Below are 15162 nucleotides of genomic sequence, written 5' to 3'. Positions count from 1 at the left end.
GGTTGTTCGCAACAGTACTGTGTTCACCCTTCGTCCCAACCTTCTTGGACAAGTTTCGGTATGCCCAGGAAGTGAGGCAACAGTATATGATCGCATAATTAAATACCATCAAGCACACATACACAATTTATCCAAGAGATTGTCTACTTCTCCAGGATGTACCAAATTTCTTTCCCAACCTTGAGGTTAAGACCACCAGTAGCAAGCTGGGTTGAAGAGGCACGTGATGCCTCCCTGTGAGCCAGGATCATCCCGTTACTGCGTAAGGCAGTACTTCCACTTAGTGTCAACATCAGGGTGCTGGGGAGTCCCCCACGAGAGTGTCTGCCTTCCACCGACACCAGCGTCCGGCCACGTGTGTGCCACTCAACGTCTTCCGCTCTGCCTCTCCGGCTCCATGCTGGCACCCACCACTTCAACGACCTCATGCTCTAGTTCCTTTGTTTACACAGTTGTATCATGAGGATCACGTTAGCTAATATGTGTAACAGGCTTCCAGATGATTATTGAAAATATTGACTAATGCCTGGCTTAGCACTGATCTTGTGGAACCATCAGGAACATCTTCATTTGATTCTCTGTTGACAAGGGCAACCTAGGATCTGTCAGGAGACAGGTCTTCACCATTTAACATGTTTTCTATCGGTATCACGTCTTCCACTTTCAGGTGGAAAAATTTGGGAAAAGAAGTAAAGGGAACACTCCACCCTATCAGACATAGTAAAGGTGGGAGTCTGGGTGAGCTAAAACAGACTACTAGGGAAATGTTAATAGGAGGCAATAGGCTGGAAAAAAAACAAAACAAAACCAAACAAACCCAACAACAACAACAAAAAAACCCAGCTGGGGTGAGCATGTCTGCAGCAAGACAGCGCTTTCTCCCAGTCACATCCTGAGCTCAGCTGCTCTGAGGGATGTCTCTTCTGCAAGAGCTGGCAGGGAGTGGGTAATGCACCCAGCTATTAGGACCTTCTTTACACTGTTTGTCCTGTGTGGATTTTGAGCTTGAATAAGTAATGCCGCTTTGAAAGATGCTTTTTAATGGTTATAGAATGAGCTGACTGAAGTATAGGAGCTTGCAGTTTCCAGGGGAGACTGGGCCTTTCCCATGAATGTGGCTGGGAGCACCCAGGCAGGAGCTCAGAGGCACAACCAGCATGGCTGGGCTGCATTGTCCCCCTCAGAGCTTCGGTTCCCACTGTATGATGTCCATGCCATGCTGTTTTGTTCTATTTTCCCCCCTTATCATCTATGAACCTCCATTTGAATGTAGATACAGCTCAAACCACAAAGCGCTGCTGTTGCTCATAGATTTATGAGCATTTTGAACTCCCCCCCCAGTCAACCCAGCCTCATGCCAAGTGGGACTGGTGGCAGCTGCTTATCTCCTTAAAGCATTCCCAATTTTAGCCTCTGCCTGGCCCTGCTGCTCGACCCCCAAACTGCCAGGAATCCTCCTGCTGCTCCCAGGAGAGATCCATAATATGTACTGACCGTGCTAGACGTCATGCCCAGATCCAAATATTTGCTTTCAAGGGTTCTGATACCTGGGTGTAAATGTTTTAGCAACTTGGCTGGTTTCGGTCTGACGTTTGCAACACAAGCCCACCCGTAAAGCAGCTAGCAGGTAGCTAATCGTTACGAGAGCCCTGCAGTTCCTTAAAGACTTCTCTTTGACCTCTCCTTACCTCTGGTGCTACAGCTACTCATTTAACGGAACTACTTTAAAAGTGCCATTCTGCAGTACCCCATCCAGCAAACCCCAGCTGTGTTTCCTCCAGCCCGCTCTGAAATGCACCCTCGTGATTTATCCCCTTCCAGCAAATGTCCACTGTGGTCCTCCACTCACATGCCCCCCAGCAGCGATGCGGCCGCAGGCTCTGGAGCCCTGTGCCGTCTGTCCCCAGGGATGATGCGGGGGTAACCAGCTGGAATACAAGAAGTAGATCATTGAAGTCCTTCTTTAAGACTGACTTCTGTCTTGCTACCTGCAGTGAACGCAGCCAAGGCACACGCAAGTCTCGGCTGGATTACAGAGGGAAGGCAGGCAGACGGGATCAACCCATTTTTATGGCTCTGCTGTTCTGTAGTACAGACAATAAGACAGAAATAACTGCGAAGTCTGAGGTTCTGGTTTATAATGAGAATTTTTTGGGGGTGTTTAATGCAGAGCCCTGACCCCCATGTCTGTTGTGTCCTTTCTGGTGAATTCTTCTTGTGCAATGTTTAGGTGGGGTTGGTTCAGCTGTTTCGAGTTTTGAATCTGATTTTTTTTTTTTCTTGGAGGAACTTCTGAGGAAGCTCTTACAGTTCCTCTTTGTAACAAAGTTCTGTTTTTTACTTTTTTTCTTAAATTTCTCAAATGTTTGTGAAAGTGTCTTAACTAGTTCCTGCATGTTCAGTTTTTTTGGGCAGAACTTGTGTGCAATCCACTATTCTGAACTCGGCTATACTTTCTGAGGCCAAAAAGCAGAACAAAGAGCCAAAACTGTAGATGTGAGGGGAAATAAAACTATTAGGAAGCTCAATATGCCCCTTCGTTGTTTGGCCCTTTTGTTTCATGTTCAGTCACCCAATTTTCTCTAGTCTGAAGTGCTTTTTGTGGATTTGGTTTGGGGTGTTGGTTTGTTTTTTTTTTTTTTTTCCCCAGCAATCAATCTTTTAATGCTTTTTGGAAAAATTCTTCAGGCCATATTGTTATACCCCACTCTTGTTTTGTAGGTGCATTAGCGGCACCCGTAGTACTTGGTTAAGCACCATTATATTGCTTTGCAGCACTGTGAATTCACTGTAGCAGCGACAAGTATTTGAATTAGGCACAGGCAGCGGCCAAAAGTCAGCTCCTACCTGCAGGTACTGCTGTCTTTCTGCCTGTTCCAGAGAGGCGTGGGATGTTATGTGGTATTTGTTAACGCTTCGTAGTGAGTTTGGGTACTGGTGCTAATTTAATTAAAAATAGGTATAAAATCCTCACTTCTTTTTTCCACTGTGGAATTCACATAGGCTCAGAGAAACGTCTGCTGGATCAAAGCCTGTTAGTTCCTTCAGTGTGTCCCTGATCGCTGAAAGTCCTTCCAGCATTGTTTGTTCGGAAAAAGTCTGGTGTAACATTGGATGGGCCCAGCCTGCAGCGTCTTATAAGCCAGAGAGGAGCAGCGCAACGCTTGCATAAGCATGATTAGGCGAATTCACAGGCAGAAAATGCTGCTCGGTATTTAACCTCCCCTTATCCCATCTTCCCCCCGTTACGCTTGTGCCATCCAAACTGGTTCTTCCTTTCCTCCAGCCTCCTCCGGGGTTAGACCTGAGCAACGTCCATCAGCTGTTCCCAGGCAGTACCGACTGAGGCGGTTGCAAACGAGGTGCTTGGGCACACACAAACTTGGGACCGAATATAACAAGCTAAAAACGTGAGATAAATTTTTCCTGGATCACGACTGTGTTTTCCTAACCTATGGCCAGGGACGACCATAAATACTCGTCCCGCTGAGGGTGTATCTGCCGCTTGAGATGCGCTGCAGGGAAATGCCACGTTTTACTATCGTTATGTTACCGATCAGTACAAAAACTAACCTTTTTGTACTGCGGGGTTCAATTCAGAATAGTTGGGGGTTTTTTTTTTCACCCAGACATCAAAGAAGTTCTGATTGGCAACTCGGAAATTTGCGTAAGGTCTGAAAGGAGGATTTATAAGAAACGAGCAGATGGTCTACTAGAGAATTTCCCCAGGAGGCTGCAGTTATTTAAAAATGGGAGAAACCAAATAGACTGTACAAAATTTGACTGTAAAATTAACTGGGCAGCCAGTAGCTAAATACTTACCCAGAATGATTTCAGCTTGGCCCCTAGCATAAGCATGTAATGAAGCGATGTGTCTGTGAGCTGACGCCGTGCACATTATTTCAAGTTTCACCTAATAAGTGCGCATGAATGGAAGGCGATTTCACTCTGCACAGCTCTTGCTGTGGCGAGGCCTCTCCCGCATCTCTTCCTCTCACAGCGGCAACATGATTGTTCAGGCACGCAGGAGAATAAAACGAACAGCATTTTGTAGCAAATGAAATACAAAGCTGTTCAGCGGAACTTCTTTAATTTTTAAAATGCCTTTTTTAGCCTCATAAACATGAGAATTAATATATTGGTGAAATCCCAATATTTAATTAAATTAAAAAATATTTAATATTTGAAAGAAAAAAAAACCCAAAATGCTTTATTGTGGGGATGCAAGACTTAAGAGTACACAAACCCTATGTGATCGAATATCACATGTCACTTGGGCGTTGTTTGCCATGTGGCTTTAGACTTTCAATGTCCATGTTTCTTATGTTGGTTTGGTTTGTTTTTTGTTCTGAAGCTTTGAGACACAGAAATTGTGGGATTTGTGTATGGGCGGGTGTTTTCAAATGGACAGTCAGATTTTCAGTGCAAATCCCATCCTTTCAGATGCTAAGGTTTTAAGGAACACAAAACCTTTTATGCTGTGTTAAATGAACGGGTGGATTCAGAAACCAACTGAGTTCATTATTCTTCAAAAGTTAGGAAAACACTTTTTTTATTTATATCCCTATGAAGGACCCTTTTCAGAAGGCAGATAGGCTTTAATTCTCCCATGTTATGTTTCAAATTGAATACCCAATGGAGAGAACTGTCTGAAATAATAAAAAGCATTTAATTATTCTCATGCTCATCTGTTTGTCTTCTGGTTTGCCTCTCCCAGAAACTTACTCATAACACCTGGTATCACGGGAGTAGTCCTGCGGGCCATGTGCCGACATAGCTCTGCTGAGAGTCCATTGGCGTGACGCTGGTGCAGAATGTGATTAAACCAGATTTCTAGCTTGCTGTTTGCATAATTGTTCATAGTGGTAGCAATACACCGTCTGAGTTTAAAACCCAACCTTCATAACCTTTGCCCTAACCCCCTGAAGCACTAAGAGGGTAAATATCCAAAGGGCTATGCGAAATACGCACCCTGGATTTAAAGCCTTACAAATGTGTGTTTATGGCAGATTTTCCCCCCTCCCCTCCAGTGATTCATTTCCATCAGCCTCAGAGTTAGAGCCTCTGGAAAGAAAAAAAAAAAAATAAAAAAATCTCAGAGTTCAATACTATCTTCCAGATATTAAAGGAATCACCTGGAGAGCGAATTCATGTTGCCCGGGTTGAGCTAAGGCAGAAATTTTGTTTGCGAACTGCTTGTTCGCACTAGTCCGGTGAATCAAAACCAGGCACCGCTAAGAAGGTGTGCAAGAGTCTGCAGGGCTGACGTGGGGAGCGAAGAGTATCCTGCTGTTTAACCAAAGCTCTTCTGGTATGAAAATACTGAGACACGAGTTTTGAACCCTGCCATCAATAGAGCTAATCTTGCAGTCTATAATCTTGCGGTTTATTATTTACTCTTTGCTGGGGTTTCTGAAATGAAGTCAGTTGTATAGAAGTTAATATAACGTACCCTGTTTCAAAACTGTTAAGTGTGTTGCGCTCTAAATGAATAATTTCAGCTGTTTAATTTCCTACTGTTTGTTTATAGCGTGGAATCTGAGTGTGTCCTATGATTATGTTTCCTCTAACAAGGTGTAGTCCCTTTGGCTTCCTTTGCAGAAACGGAAGATCTCTCTCTAAAGCAGCCCTTCGTCTGTCACCGTCAGCCCGCTTGCTTGCCTTGCAGCTCGCAGGGTACGAGGCCGGGTCTACGCGGAGCCCCTGCCTTCCGACTTTGGGCAGCCCTGCTAATTCTCTGGAAGCTTCTTGGTTCCCATTTTTAAAATCGCGATGGAGGCGCTGGAGGAAGACATTAAGGCCTCAGTTTTTAAATGTTAAGAACTGATGCCTCCTTGAGGTTTATCCGTAGAATATTGATAAGCAAAATATTTGTATAGCCTTTATTATGGATTCGATAATATTTGTGTTGATTTGATATTTGTATTGGACCCTTCCTTTTTAAAAATGGATATTCGGTCTGGGGGGAGGGAGAAAGTGAGTTACGCAGAGTGCCCAGAGTATGGGACCAGCTGTGCTGCATGAGACAAGAGGTCCATCTGGGTCAGGGTGTTGTCCTTGACCATGCGTGAGAGAGAGAGCATGAGAAACAAAGTATGTACAGAGTGGTCCTGGCCGCAGGATTTGTACTACGTAATTTTGTGGTAAAACTGAATTTTGAACGGGGTACCATCATCTGAAGACCTCAGTTTAAAAGTGGATGTGGCGGGGAACCGAGGAGGGTAACAAGATGGAGTTGGTCTGGAAAAAAAGTGCAGCTGAAAGGAAAGGAAATCCTCTCCTCTGCCTTGTGGTGTGTATAGCATCCCCAGGGTCAGAGGGCGTCCCGGGGAAAGCATGGTAATAGATGCAACCGTCTAGGTAATGTCATCTGGAGAGTCTTAAGGTTAGCTTCGATCCTGGCAGGAGGATCACCCGTAGCAGAGGTGAAAGAAGAGTCATTCAAAAGTAACAACCAGTCATGACTGAGCGCTAAGTAACTTTAACGTGTTGCACATCCCTTTGGTCTCTATCGATTGTCTTCACCTTTTATCTCTCGTTTTGCACATAAGTCACCTGTGGTGGGGGTGGAAAGCAGGGACTGTCTCTGCGTTTTGATGAGACCTGAGAAATGCAACCTCAAGAGTTGTCTAGAGGGTCAGGTTATGCCCAAACTAAAGAGCCACGGCTCAGGATTTAGGGAGCTGCATAGACTCTCTCCCTGTACGTGATCCATTAAGGCCACGTTTCCTTTACAGGAAGCTAACAGCTTGTGAGAGCCCGTCAGTTGTGTTCGGGTGGCTGTGTCGCTTGGATGGCGGCAAGTAACTGACACAACGAATTATTTGGCATCTCTTTATATCTAACAATGAAATCAAAGCAAAAAAGTTCTGAGAAATAGAAGTGAATCTGCAAGTGGCGTGTATTGGCATTTGCCTGTTGCAATAATCGCACTTGCAAATGAAGTACTTGCAAATGAGTTCTGTGATTGTTCGCTCTCTGGAAAAATATCTGAAAGTAAAGTGATTTTTGTAGTTAGGCTGCAAAGTTGTACTGACATAGTGGAATTTATTGCTCAAGCGAGGAAACTTGTGGATTTATCCCCCATATTCTTCCACCCACTAAGTTCTCCTAAGCAATCTATTTTCTCTGTAAACAGTAAACTGAACTTGCCAGCTACAGCAAGCATTTTTTTTTCCCCACCTTCTTTCTGCTGTATTATTTTCTGGTCTGTCACCTTCTTTCTCTGTCTTTGATGTTCATCTTTATACGGCCTCTCTTGCATCACAGCCTTTAAGAGCAAGAAAAAATAATTACTAAGCAACTGAATTTACTAGCATTGTGTAGTCCAGAGACACGTCTCTGTGATTGTCATGCTTTCTTTGACTTCTAGCTGCATAGATAAGGCACCAATCTTATCTTACAAAAAAAATAAATCACCAGATCTGTTGGTTTGACTAATGAGTAGAGGAGAGAAAATTGGTCTGGGAGGGGCTTCCGCCTTGCTCTTTGGACATTGGGAGAATTTTTATGCTTCGTAGCACAAAAATTGCTAGGGATTGCTTTCAGGAAGGGGGGAGAGGTGAACATCAGCTGCTGCATGTTCATAGGAGCTCTCATGCATTATTCATCACAAGCTCTTTTCACTGGGATCAGCTGGAGGAAGTAGTTAGTCTAGTTTGAGCTACACTAGTATTATATTTAGGGGGCTTAAACAAGCCCAGGCAAATACAGCACCAACTCTTTCTCTTCATCTGCAGGCAAATGTAGGGCAGTCAGCAGCTCTGCTTACACAGCTCTGTCTCTTTAGCCTGGATAACAGGAGTCATGCAACCAGGGGAAGCCACACTGAGGATACACACATGCATTCGTGCTGGGAAATGAAGCTTCAGGTAGGAGAATGTCTTGTCACCAGAGTATCTTGGCTTTACTGTTCATTGTAGGGATGCTGCTAAGCCCTGCAAAATAAACATGTACGTCAGGGCAGCCTGTCAAGAGAGGCTGCTGTGGAGGCTCCTCTTAGTGTTAGATGAACCATCCCTTTTAGTGCGATACTTTGTTCAGTTCTAATTGTGAAGCTGCCTTTTTTTTTTTCTTTTTTTGAAGCACCTTTCCTTCATTCATGCTATCATTCTTCTGAAGGTGCTGGGGATTAAAAGCAGAGAGGCAATTTGCTGGTTTTTTGGAAAATGTTAAGGTTGTTTTTATTTAAGCTGGCTTTTTAATTGTGTTGGTATTAGCACTTTTATGTGGGGGGAGGTAACCATAAGAGATTCTGTTAAAACACAGCTGGGTGTGATAAGCCTTAAGCTCCAATTGTGTCCTTTCAGAGTGTGTGCATTTGAATGGCTGCAGTATTTACTATTTTTTTTTAAATCTTCTGAATAAAGATGCTTGTGAACTGGGGCTTCTGTTCTCCAAAGCTTGTCTGTCTTTTCTAATGTTATCAGTTGTTCTAAAAGAAATCTATATCCCTTCTCTGTACAATCTTTGTATATTTAGATCGTCGGGGTTCGAGCAACGCTGTTAGTTCAGTTTTAGACAAAGAAGGGGATTTTGCAAAACCTTATGGAACAATAACAAAGGGCCTTTGTTCTGTTCTGCTGTGTAATGTATGGGTTTGTGCATGTGTGAGAGAGGGAGGTATACAAATACATAATCTTGTTTGCAGGGATGTTCAAATGTTATTTGCTTTGTGTGCCTTAAGTATGTTTGCTGCTTCTGGCTGCTAACTGCACTGGCGTGTGTGTGTGTCCTGCCTGCCTGCCCTCCCTGGCTGGGGGGTTTGTTTCGGTTTTAGGGGGAGTTTTATTATTTATTCATTTATTTATTTATCTAGGTGGGCTACTAAAAACCTCAAACTTGAAAGTGCAAAAATCAAGAGTCCCTGCTAGACAACTGGGACGAAACGATGCTTTGCTGTGCAGACAAGTTGTTTTCTTTTCAAAACGAGAGCTTGAAGTCCAGTCCAGGGTTTAGTAAATAAGCATTACTGGTGGAAGCAGAAATTGTCAGCTTTATGCGAAATCCCTCAGGAGGAGATTAATGGTCATGTGCTTTTGGTGAAGCTTAAATGTACGCTGTCTGCCAGTATGTTGCCTTCCGAGATGACTTGATCACCTAAATAGAATTTGCATGTATGCAAGAATATGATATTTAGTGACATTTCTTTTTTCCTTTTGTTAACAACTGAGAGTGACAATATTTTGTCACACACGTTATCAGCCTTTGACTTTGGGGGTGGGGGACACATCAGTACTTTGTGGGAGTCTTAAATAACTTGAAATGTTGACTTAAAAAGCTCCTTTTGACTTCATATGTTAAAGTTCTTCAAATTTATATGCTGTACACACAGTAAGAATTGGTCTTATACTTGAATTTTGCAGATGCTTCAATATTTGTCGTGGGATAGAGAGATGACAGTCTAATACTCTTTTACAACAGATTGTGTGACCTTTCAATGCGTAAGATCCTTGTTTCATGGGAGCTCGCTAGCTGGATTCTTTATCTGATTTTATTAGACTTGTGAGGTCCCATGCATTCAGTTACTTGAATGAAGTCGGTGGAATTGAGAGGTGGATTTGGGATTATGTGATTTAAACGTTAAGATTTATTTTTTTTTTTTTAACATTAAAGTGTATTTTACTGCTTCACTACTTGGTTACACTTGGAGTCCACAGTTGTGTTATCTACTCATCAGGGTATAGGGAAGGAAGAGTTAATTCTGCACTTACATGTTTAATGTACTGGAATGATATTTTGATATTTTGAAATGAAGTTTTCTAAAAGCACCTCCGTGTTGTTCTTTTTTCAACTATCCACGTTCAGATTCCGTCTGTACTCAGCCTCCTGCCAGCCACTCAGCGGACTTTTTTTTTATTAATAATCAAATAAGATCTAATACTGTCACTGTAGCTCAAAACAGCAATTACAGCCTTATTGGCACAGAGAGGACTCAAGTGCTTGTGTTCACATCTGGCTTAAACCAATTTGGGCCTAGATAAGAGTGTCAACTTTGATGTGCCATCTGAAAGTGCTCCGGCTTATGCCCATGCTTCAGAAATTCCTGAAAATCCTTGTGCAGCTGAGGCTGAGGGACCTGGATGGAGCATGACACTGCAGATCATAAAATCTCACTCCTGGCGAGAAGAGTTTTATTCCAGTGTTTACAATTTTTCTTTAAAATTCAGACAGCTTTAATAATAATAAAATAAGGAACTTTCATGAATCTGGGAGATTATCTGGATCAAAATATCTACAACAATTCCCAAAGATTTGCTCCATCAGCTAAGAGTGAAGAAAATACTTGGACTGAACATAGCACTTCAGCACTTACTTTCAGATGCAGGAAGACAAGAGTGTGCACTGAACAAAAAAAAAAACAAAAACACAAACCACAAAAAACCAAACCAAACAAAAAAACCCAGTTAATGAATAAGGGAAAAAAGGGCACAAATCCAATTTTTGGTTATTTTTCTGTAAGTCTCTGTGAAGAGCTGGAATCAGACCAGAACAGGAAACATGATACTCTATGTTCAGGCTGTGGCAGGGAGCAGGACCAAGACTTATTTGATAAAACTCCTTACCAGTTTTATCTCTTATCACTGTGACTCTTTGTAATGGCATATGAAGGTTCCTAATGGCAGAGTTAAAAATACAATTAAAATAATTCAGTATTTGGCAGCAGCAGGAAATCACACAAACTGAAAGGAAGAGTGTGCTTATGTTGGTATTAAAGTAGTGACTAGAAGAGGAGTTATTAGTTCAGTGATATAAAGGCAGCATCATACTGTAACAAGGTTTAAATGAAATGGTTGCAGCTGTGATGTCCTTGGAAAAAGTAGTAAAAACCAGGGAAAGTGAAACATGGTGACCTCTTTGTAGGACCTATCAAGCAGTGGAGAAACTTTAGGGTTTTTTATTTCTCACTGACAAGGAATTTTAGAGGTAGGTCTGTGGTGAGAACAGATAGAGTTTGTGTTTGTGGTTTTTTTTTCTTAAGGGTTGTTTTTTTCTAAATATAATTTTAGATTGAAAATTTATTTTTCAGTGGTACAGAATTAACATATTTTCAGTCCACAGCCTTCTGCCACTAGGCTGTCTCCCAGAAAGGTTACTGGTGGGCAGTATTCTGGTGCCGTGGTGGGGCTGCAGTCAAACTGCTTGTGATGGCAAATGATGTCAGACTTACCTGGAGCGTATATTACTGTGCATTCGTGGTGTCAGTTTTGTAGCCCGCCCTGTGCCATCCAGCCTTTTCTCTGGGTCAGCCAGCTTCCTTACGGTTTTGCCCCTGCCCCTTCCCCCAGAGCGGGGTGGCCCTCTGCCTCTGTCCTTTGCCAGCCGCGGGGAGGGGCAGCGTCTGCCTCCCTCCCGTGGATGTGGTTTGGGGGGGAAACAACAGTGGGGCTGCAGGAGGGAGACTCCACCGCACCTCCCCGAGGAAGCGCACCATGCCAGGCTGGAGATCTCTGTACCTTGGCCTCGTGGAGGAGGGCAAAGGAGTGCCATTGTCTCCTTGTGCTTTAACCTTAGCACCGGGATGGATTCGGCTGCTTCATCGTGGGCATGTTTTGGCCACCGGTGACAAGCAAGGGTCAGTAAGAGGAGGGATAGAGACTGTTTCCCCACAATCACACTTCTCCAAACCCCTGTGTCTCATTGTCTAAAAGGCACAGGATGCATCAGTGACATGATAACAGAGCAGGAAGGACTGAAACCATGTCCATCCTTTGTCCATCCATTGTCCATCCTTCCCTCCCTCCTGGGAATGACTGCAGGGAGGCAGAAATACAAAGCTTCCAGTAGGGAAATGACCCTGTGTAAGATTTGGTGGTGGCAGAGGGGTATCGGGCAACCCCGTGCATCTCCATAGACTGTCTGCAGGTCAAGTAAGTCAGGACTTGACTGCCAGTACAGACAAGCCCAATCCAAAAGCTGTGTGAGCGCATTAGTGCGGAGATGTGCCAACCCGCATACCGCCTCTCTCCGAGCAAGTCTTGGGCACAGGGCTCAGCGATGTGCTATCTTGGCTGTACAGCTCAGGCTTGGTCTGGTTTATTTGTGCATTCATATTAAAGTATCAGCAAATTAACAGGTTGGACTTAAAGTGGTGTTTTTATGTTTTGCAAGGTTTTGCGTACCATAAATGGTGTCATTGCAGTTGTGCTTTGGAGCTCCCCAGTTGTATATTTGCCTTTCAGCAATGTTTAGAGAACAGTCTTGAAGTGAGATGACTGTAGGCTCATACAACATCCGAGCTAAAAGTTAACAGAAAGACATTTCAACACAGTTTGTAAATGTTGGCGTGTGGATGCTTACGACCTTGGGCTTGGATACAACATCATGACTACGGATAGGCCAGTTTGGGAGTGCAGACCTCTCCAAGTCAGACCGCCTACGTGTTGAACTCTGTGGAGAGCTTTAGCCATTGTGCCTTTCCTGTGCTTCTGGAGAAGTCCGTGCGAAGCTAGTGAAGGCTGGCGGCTTGAAAGCACTGAGAATATGCTGTCAGTTGTCCTGAGCTCCAACTGCTGCAGTCTGGGATTTGGGGAATCCATTTTTGTTTTGTCATCTTGTGGGGGGAGCAGAGTCCTCTTTACAGGGTCATCCTGGGATATTTTCACCTGATCTGGGTCCCTGCCTGCACCACAGGTACTTGAGGCACTGGTGGCATCATCTTTCTTTTTTTTCCCCCGCTCCCTTCCTGTCATACATTGTTGTTTTCCTGATTTGCCTGTTTTTTCATTGATGTCTAAATTCATTTTCTGGAGAGACTTGTCCATGTATGGGAGTATGAAATAATGTTTTCTTGAACCATTCTAGACTAAATGCGTATCTCATGAACGATGATTATTCCAGATAACTGACTCAAAGACCCAAGCAGTCCCTTATGCTCACGATAACAAGAATGCTAAAGCTGTTGACAAAGTCATAGCTAGAACAGAGAACACGAGAACTGCTGTACCAGGTAGGACCAAAGCATTTTGTGGCCATGTGCAACAGGAGATGCTTGGGGACTGGTGTAAAAACAGGCCTGTAATTATATTAATACGTCTAAACGTAGGCATACCATCAACCGTATAATGATGCCTCCCCAGAAAGCTCTCCCAGCTTTCACTGATTTATAGCTTAGGGACATTTCTTTATTTGTATTTAATAGTTCTCAATATATTCCTGTTCCACTAATCTCTCCAATAGCTTTTTGACCCCAAATAAAACTTCGAGCACCCACAATCACCTGGGGCAGAGTCCCACCATTAACTATGGACTATGAAAAATATAGTCTCTTTTTTGTTCTGAACTGCACGTCATTGGATGTTCCCTGTTTTTTTTACTGGAGAGATGGGAGATGGTTTCCTAGTTATTTTCTCCATGATTGTGTTCTGTTATCTCTTTTCCATGTTGAAGAGCCCCAGTCATGTAGTCATTTCTCGCGTGGAAATTATTCATACATTAATTCAGTCACCCCATTACTCTTTGCATATCCTTTTCAGTCTTACTAACCCTTATTTGATTTCTGTGGGATGAGAACTGCCCACAGTATTTAAAATGGCATTTATGGATTTGCAGAAGACAACAGTGGTTTCCTGGTTTGTTTTCTAGCCTTTCCTTAATAATTGCAAACACATGGTGGGTTTTGGTCCACTCCCTAGCACTGAGCTGATGTTTCTGTAAAATTACTTTCATAACCTGAAGACCGTGTTCCTTAAGTACCTGCCAGATTGTCACCTGACATTTATCCAGCCTGCATGTCATCTGCTGTTTTACTAGCTGCTACAGTTAGGTGGTTCTGTGCCTTGCCTTGGCTCATACAGGAAGCTGTACAGAAGCAAACTTTGCCACCTTCTTATTAACCTTGCTTTTCAGGCTGTTTTGTGTTAACTCTCTCCCTGCGACACTCCGCTGGTGACTTCCTTCTGCTGTGAAAACTGATTTTATTAGAAATAACAAAACAAAAACAAAACAAAAATAAAAAAACCCACCTCTCCTAACCTTTAGTCAGATATTTACTGTGTGATAGCCTTTCCTTCTGTCTGTGGTAGCTTAGGAAACACAGAACTAGTCAGCCTATGCTATCTGGATTACAGAAAGAATTTAGTAAAATTCCATCCCAAAAGTATCTTAGAGTCTATGTGATTATTGATGCATTCAGGGAAGAGGGGGTGAAAAAAATCCCAAATTATTTAATTTGTGAAATAATTTTCCTTTACAAAAGCTGCAATATATAAGATTTATTCACTGGACCGCTAGTGATTGCTTCGCTAATCCTGCCCAGTGCAGAGGCTCTGTGAACACCTCCTGGCACCTCTGCTCGAAACTGGTGTTGCACTGTTTGCCTTCCAGTCCCCCGTTACGAAGGCACTTTTAAGTAAGAGGTGATGCTCTGTGGTGATTAATTGAACTATTTCATCAATCCTTAGCTTTGGGGCCAGGCTACTTTTAGAATATAATAAAATTTAGGATTTCAAAACCAGATCTTGACTAATTATCTATGTGCAGAGAGATCAGGATCATTGATGAGAATCAAGTATTCACTTAAAACTAAATTTGTATCTGACAATTATTTTAAACTCAGTTCACTTGTCTTAAAAAAAACCAGAAAATTTCCCAGTTTATCTACCTAATATGATTATGCTAAATCTTTGGTAACTTCACGTATCAAAACTTCCTTTAGAAAAAAATCTTGATTTTTCCTGTGGATTTTTTTCTTTTTTTTTCCCCTGGTTCAAAGATGAGTTTAGGTAATAAGAGCGTTAAAGTTCTCTTGTTTGTTCTCCCATGCTGAAGGTGGAAGAATTCAAAGGAAAATGAGCATGGCCAGAGTGGCAGTTCTTAAAAAATCTTTTTTATATTTAGTAATTTTTTTTTTAACTTCATTTGAAATTTATTTCCTCTTTGAAATGCCTTTAGCAAAAGTTCCGATCCTCAGTCACAAAATGTTTGGCATCTGATTTGGAATATGAATTCAATCAATTAGTAATATGGTTTGCTTTTTTTAAAAAAAAATCAGGTACTTTCGCTCCTCAAGCATTATTTTTTTTGGTGGCGTGTGACAGTGGCACTGAAGACCCCTTGTGTTATGTCCTGTTTTACTAAGTATTACGTGTTGTAGATATGTGGGAAAAGACCACCTTTCATCTCTCAAAACTTTGTCTAAAAAAGTGGACATGCGAGGCAAGA

General features: G+C 42.7%; 1 protein-coding gene across 9 annotated transcripts in view; it reads left to right on the top strand.

Moving 5' to 3' along the window:
- Positions 1-15162, top strand: part of MARCHF8 (membrane associated ring-CH-type finger 8) — a 94385-nt gene that overhangs the window by 32671 nt on the left and 46552 nt on the right. For 4 of the 9 annotated variants that reach the window (XM_075107651.1, XM_075107654.1, XM_075107653.1 and 1 more), the window contains exon 3: positions 7740-7871. The exons of the other annotated variants lie outside the window; for them this stretch is intronic. In XM_075107651.1, coding sequence (XP_074963752.1) covers positions 7740-7871 — 132 coding nt within the window. The remainder of the gene's footprint in view (positions 1-7739; positions 7872-15162) is intronic. 9 annotated transcript variants of the gene reach the window in all.

The sequence above is a fragment of the Phalacrocorax aristotelis genome, chromosome 12 (assembly GCF_949628215.1).
Source record: "Phalacrocorax aristotelis chromosome 12, bGulAri2.1, whole genome shotgun sequence".
In the NCBI taxonomy this organism is placed as follows: Eukaryota; Metazoa; Chordata; class Aves; order Suliformes; family Phalacrocoracidae; genus Phalacrocorax; species Phalacrocorax aristotelis.
This window is presented reverse-complemented; position numbering and strand designations above follow the sequence as displayed.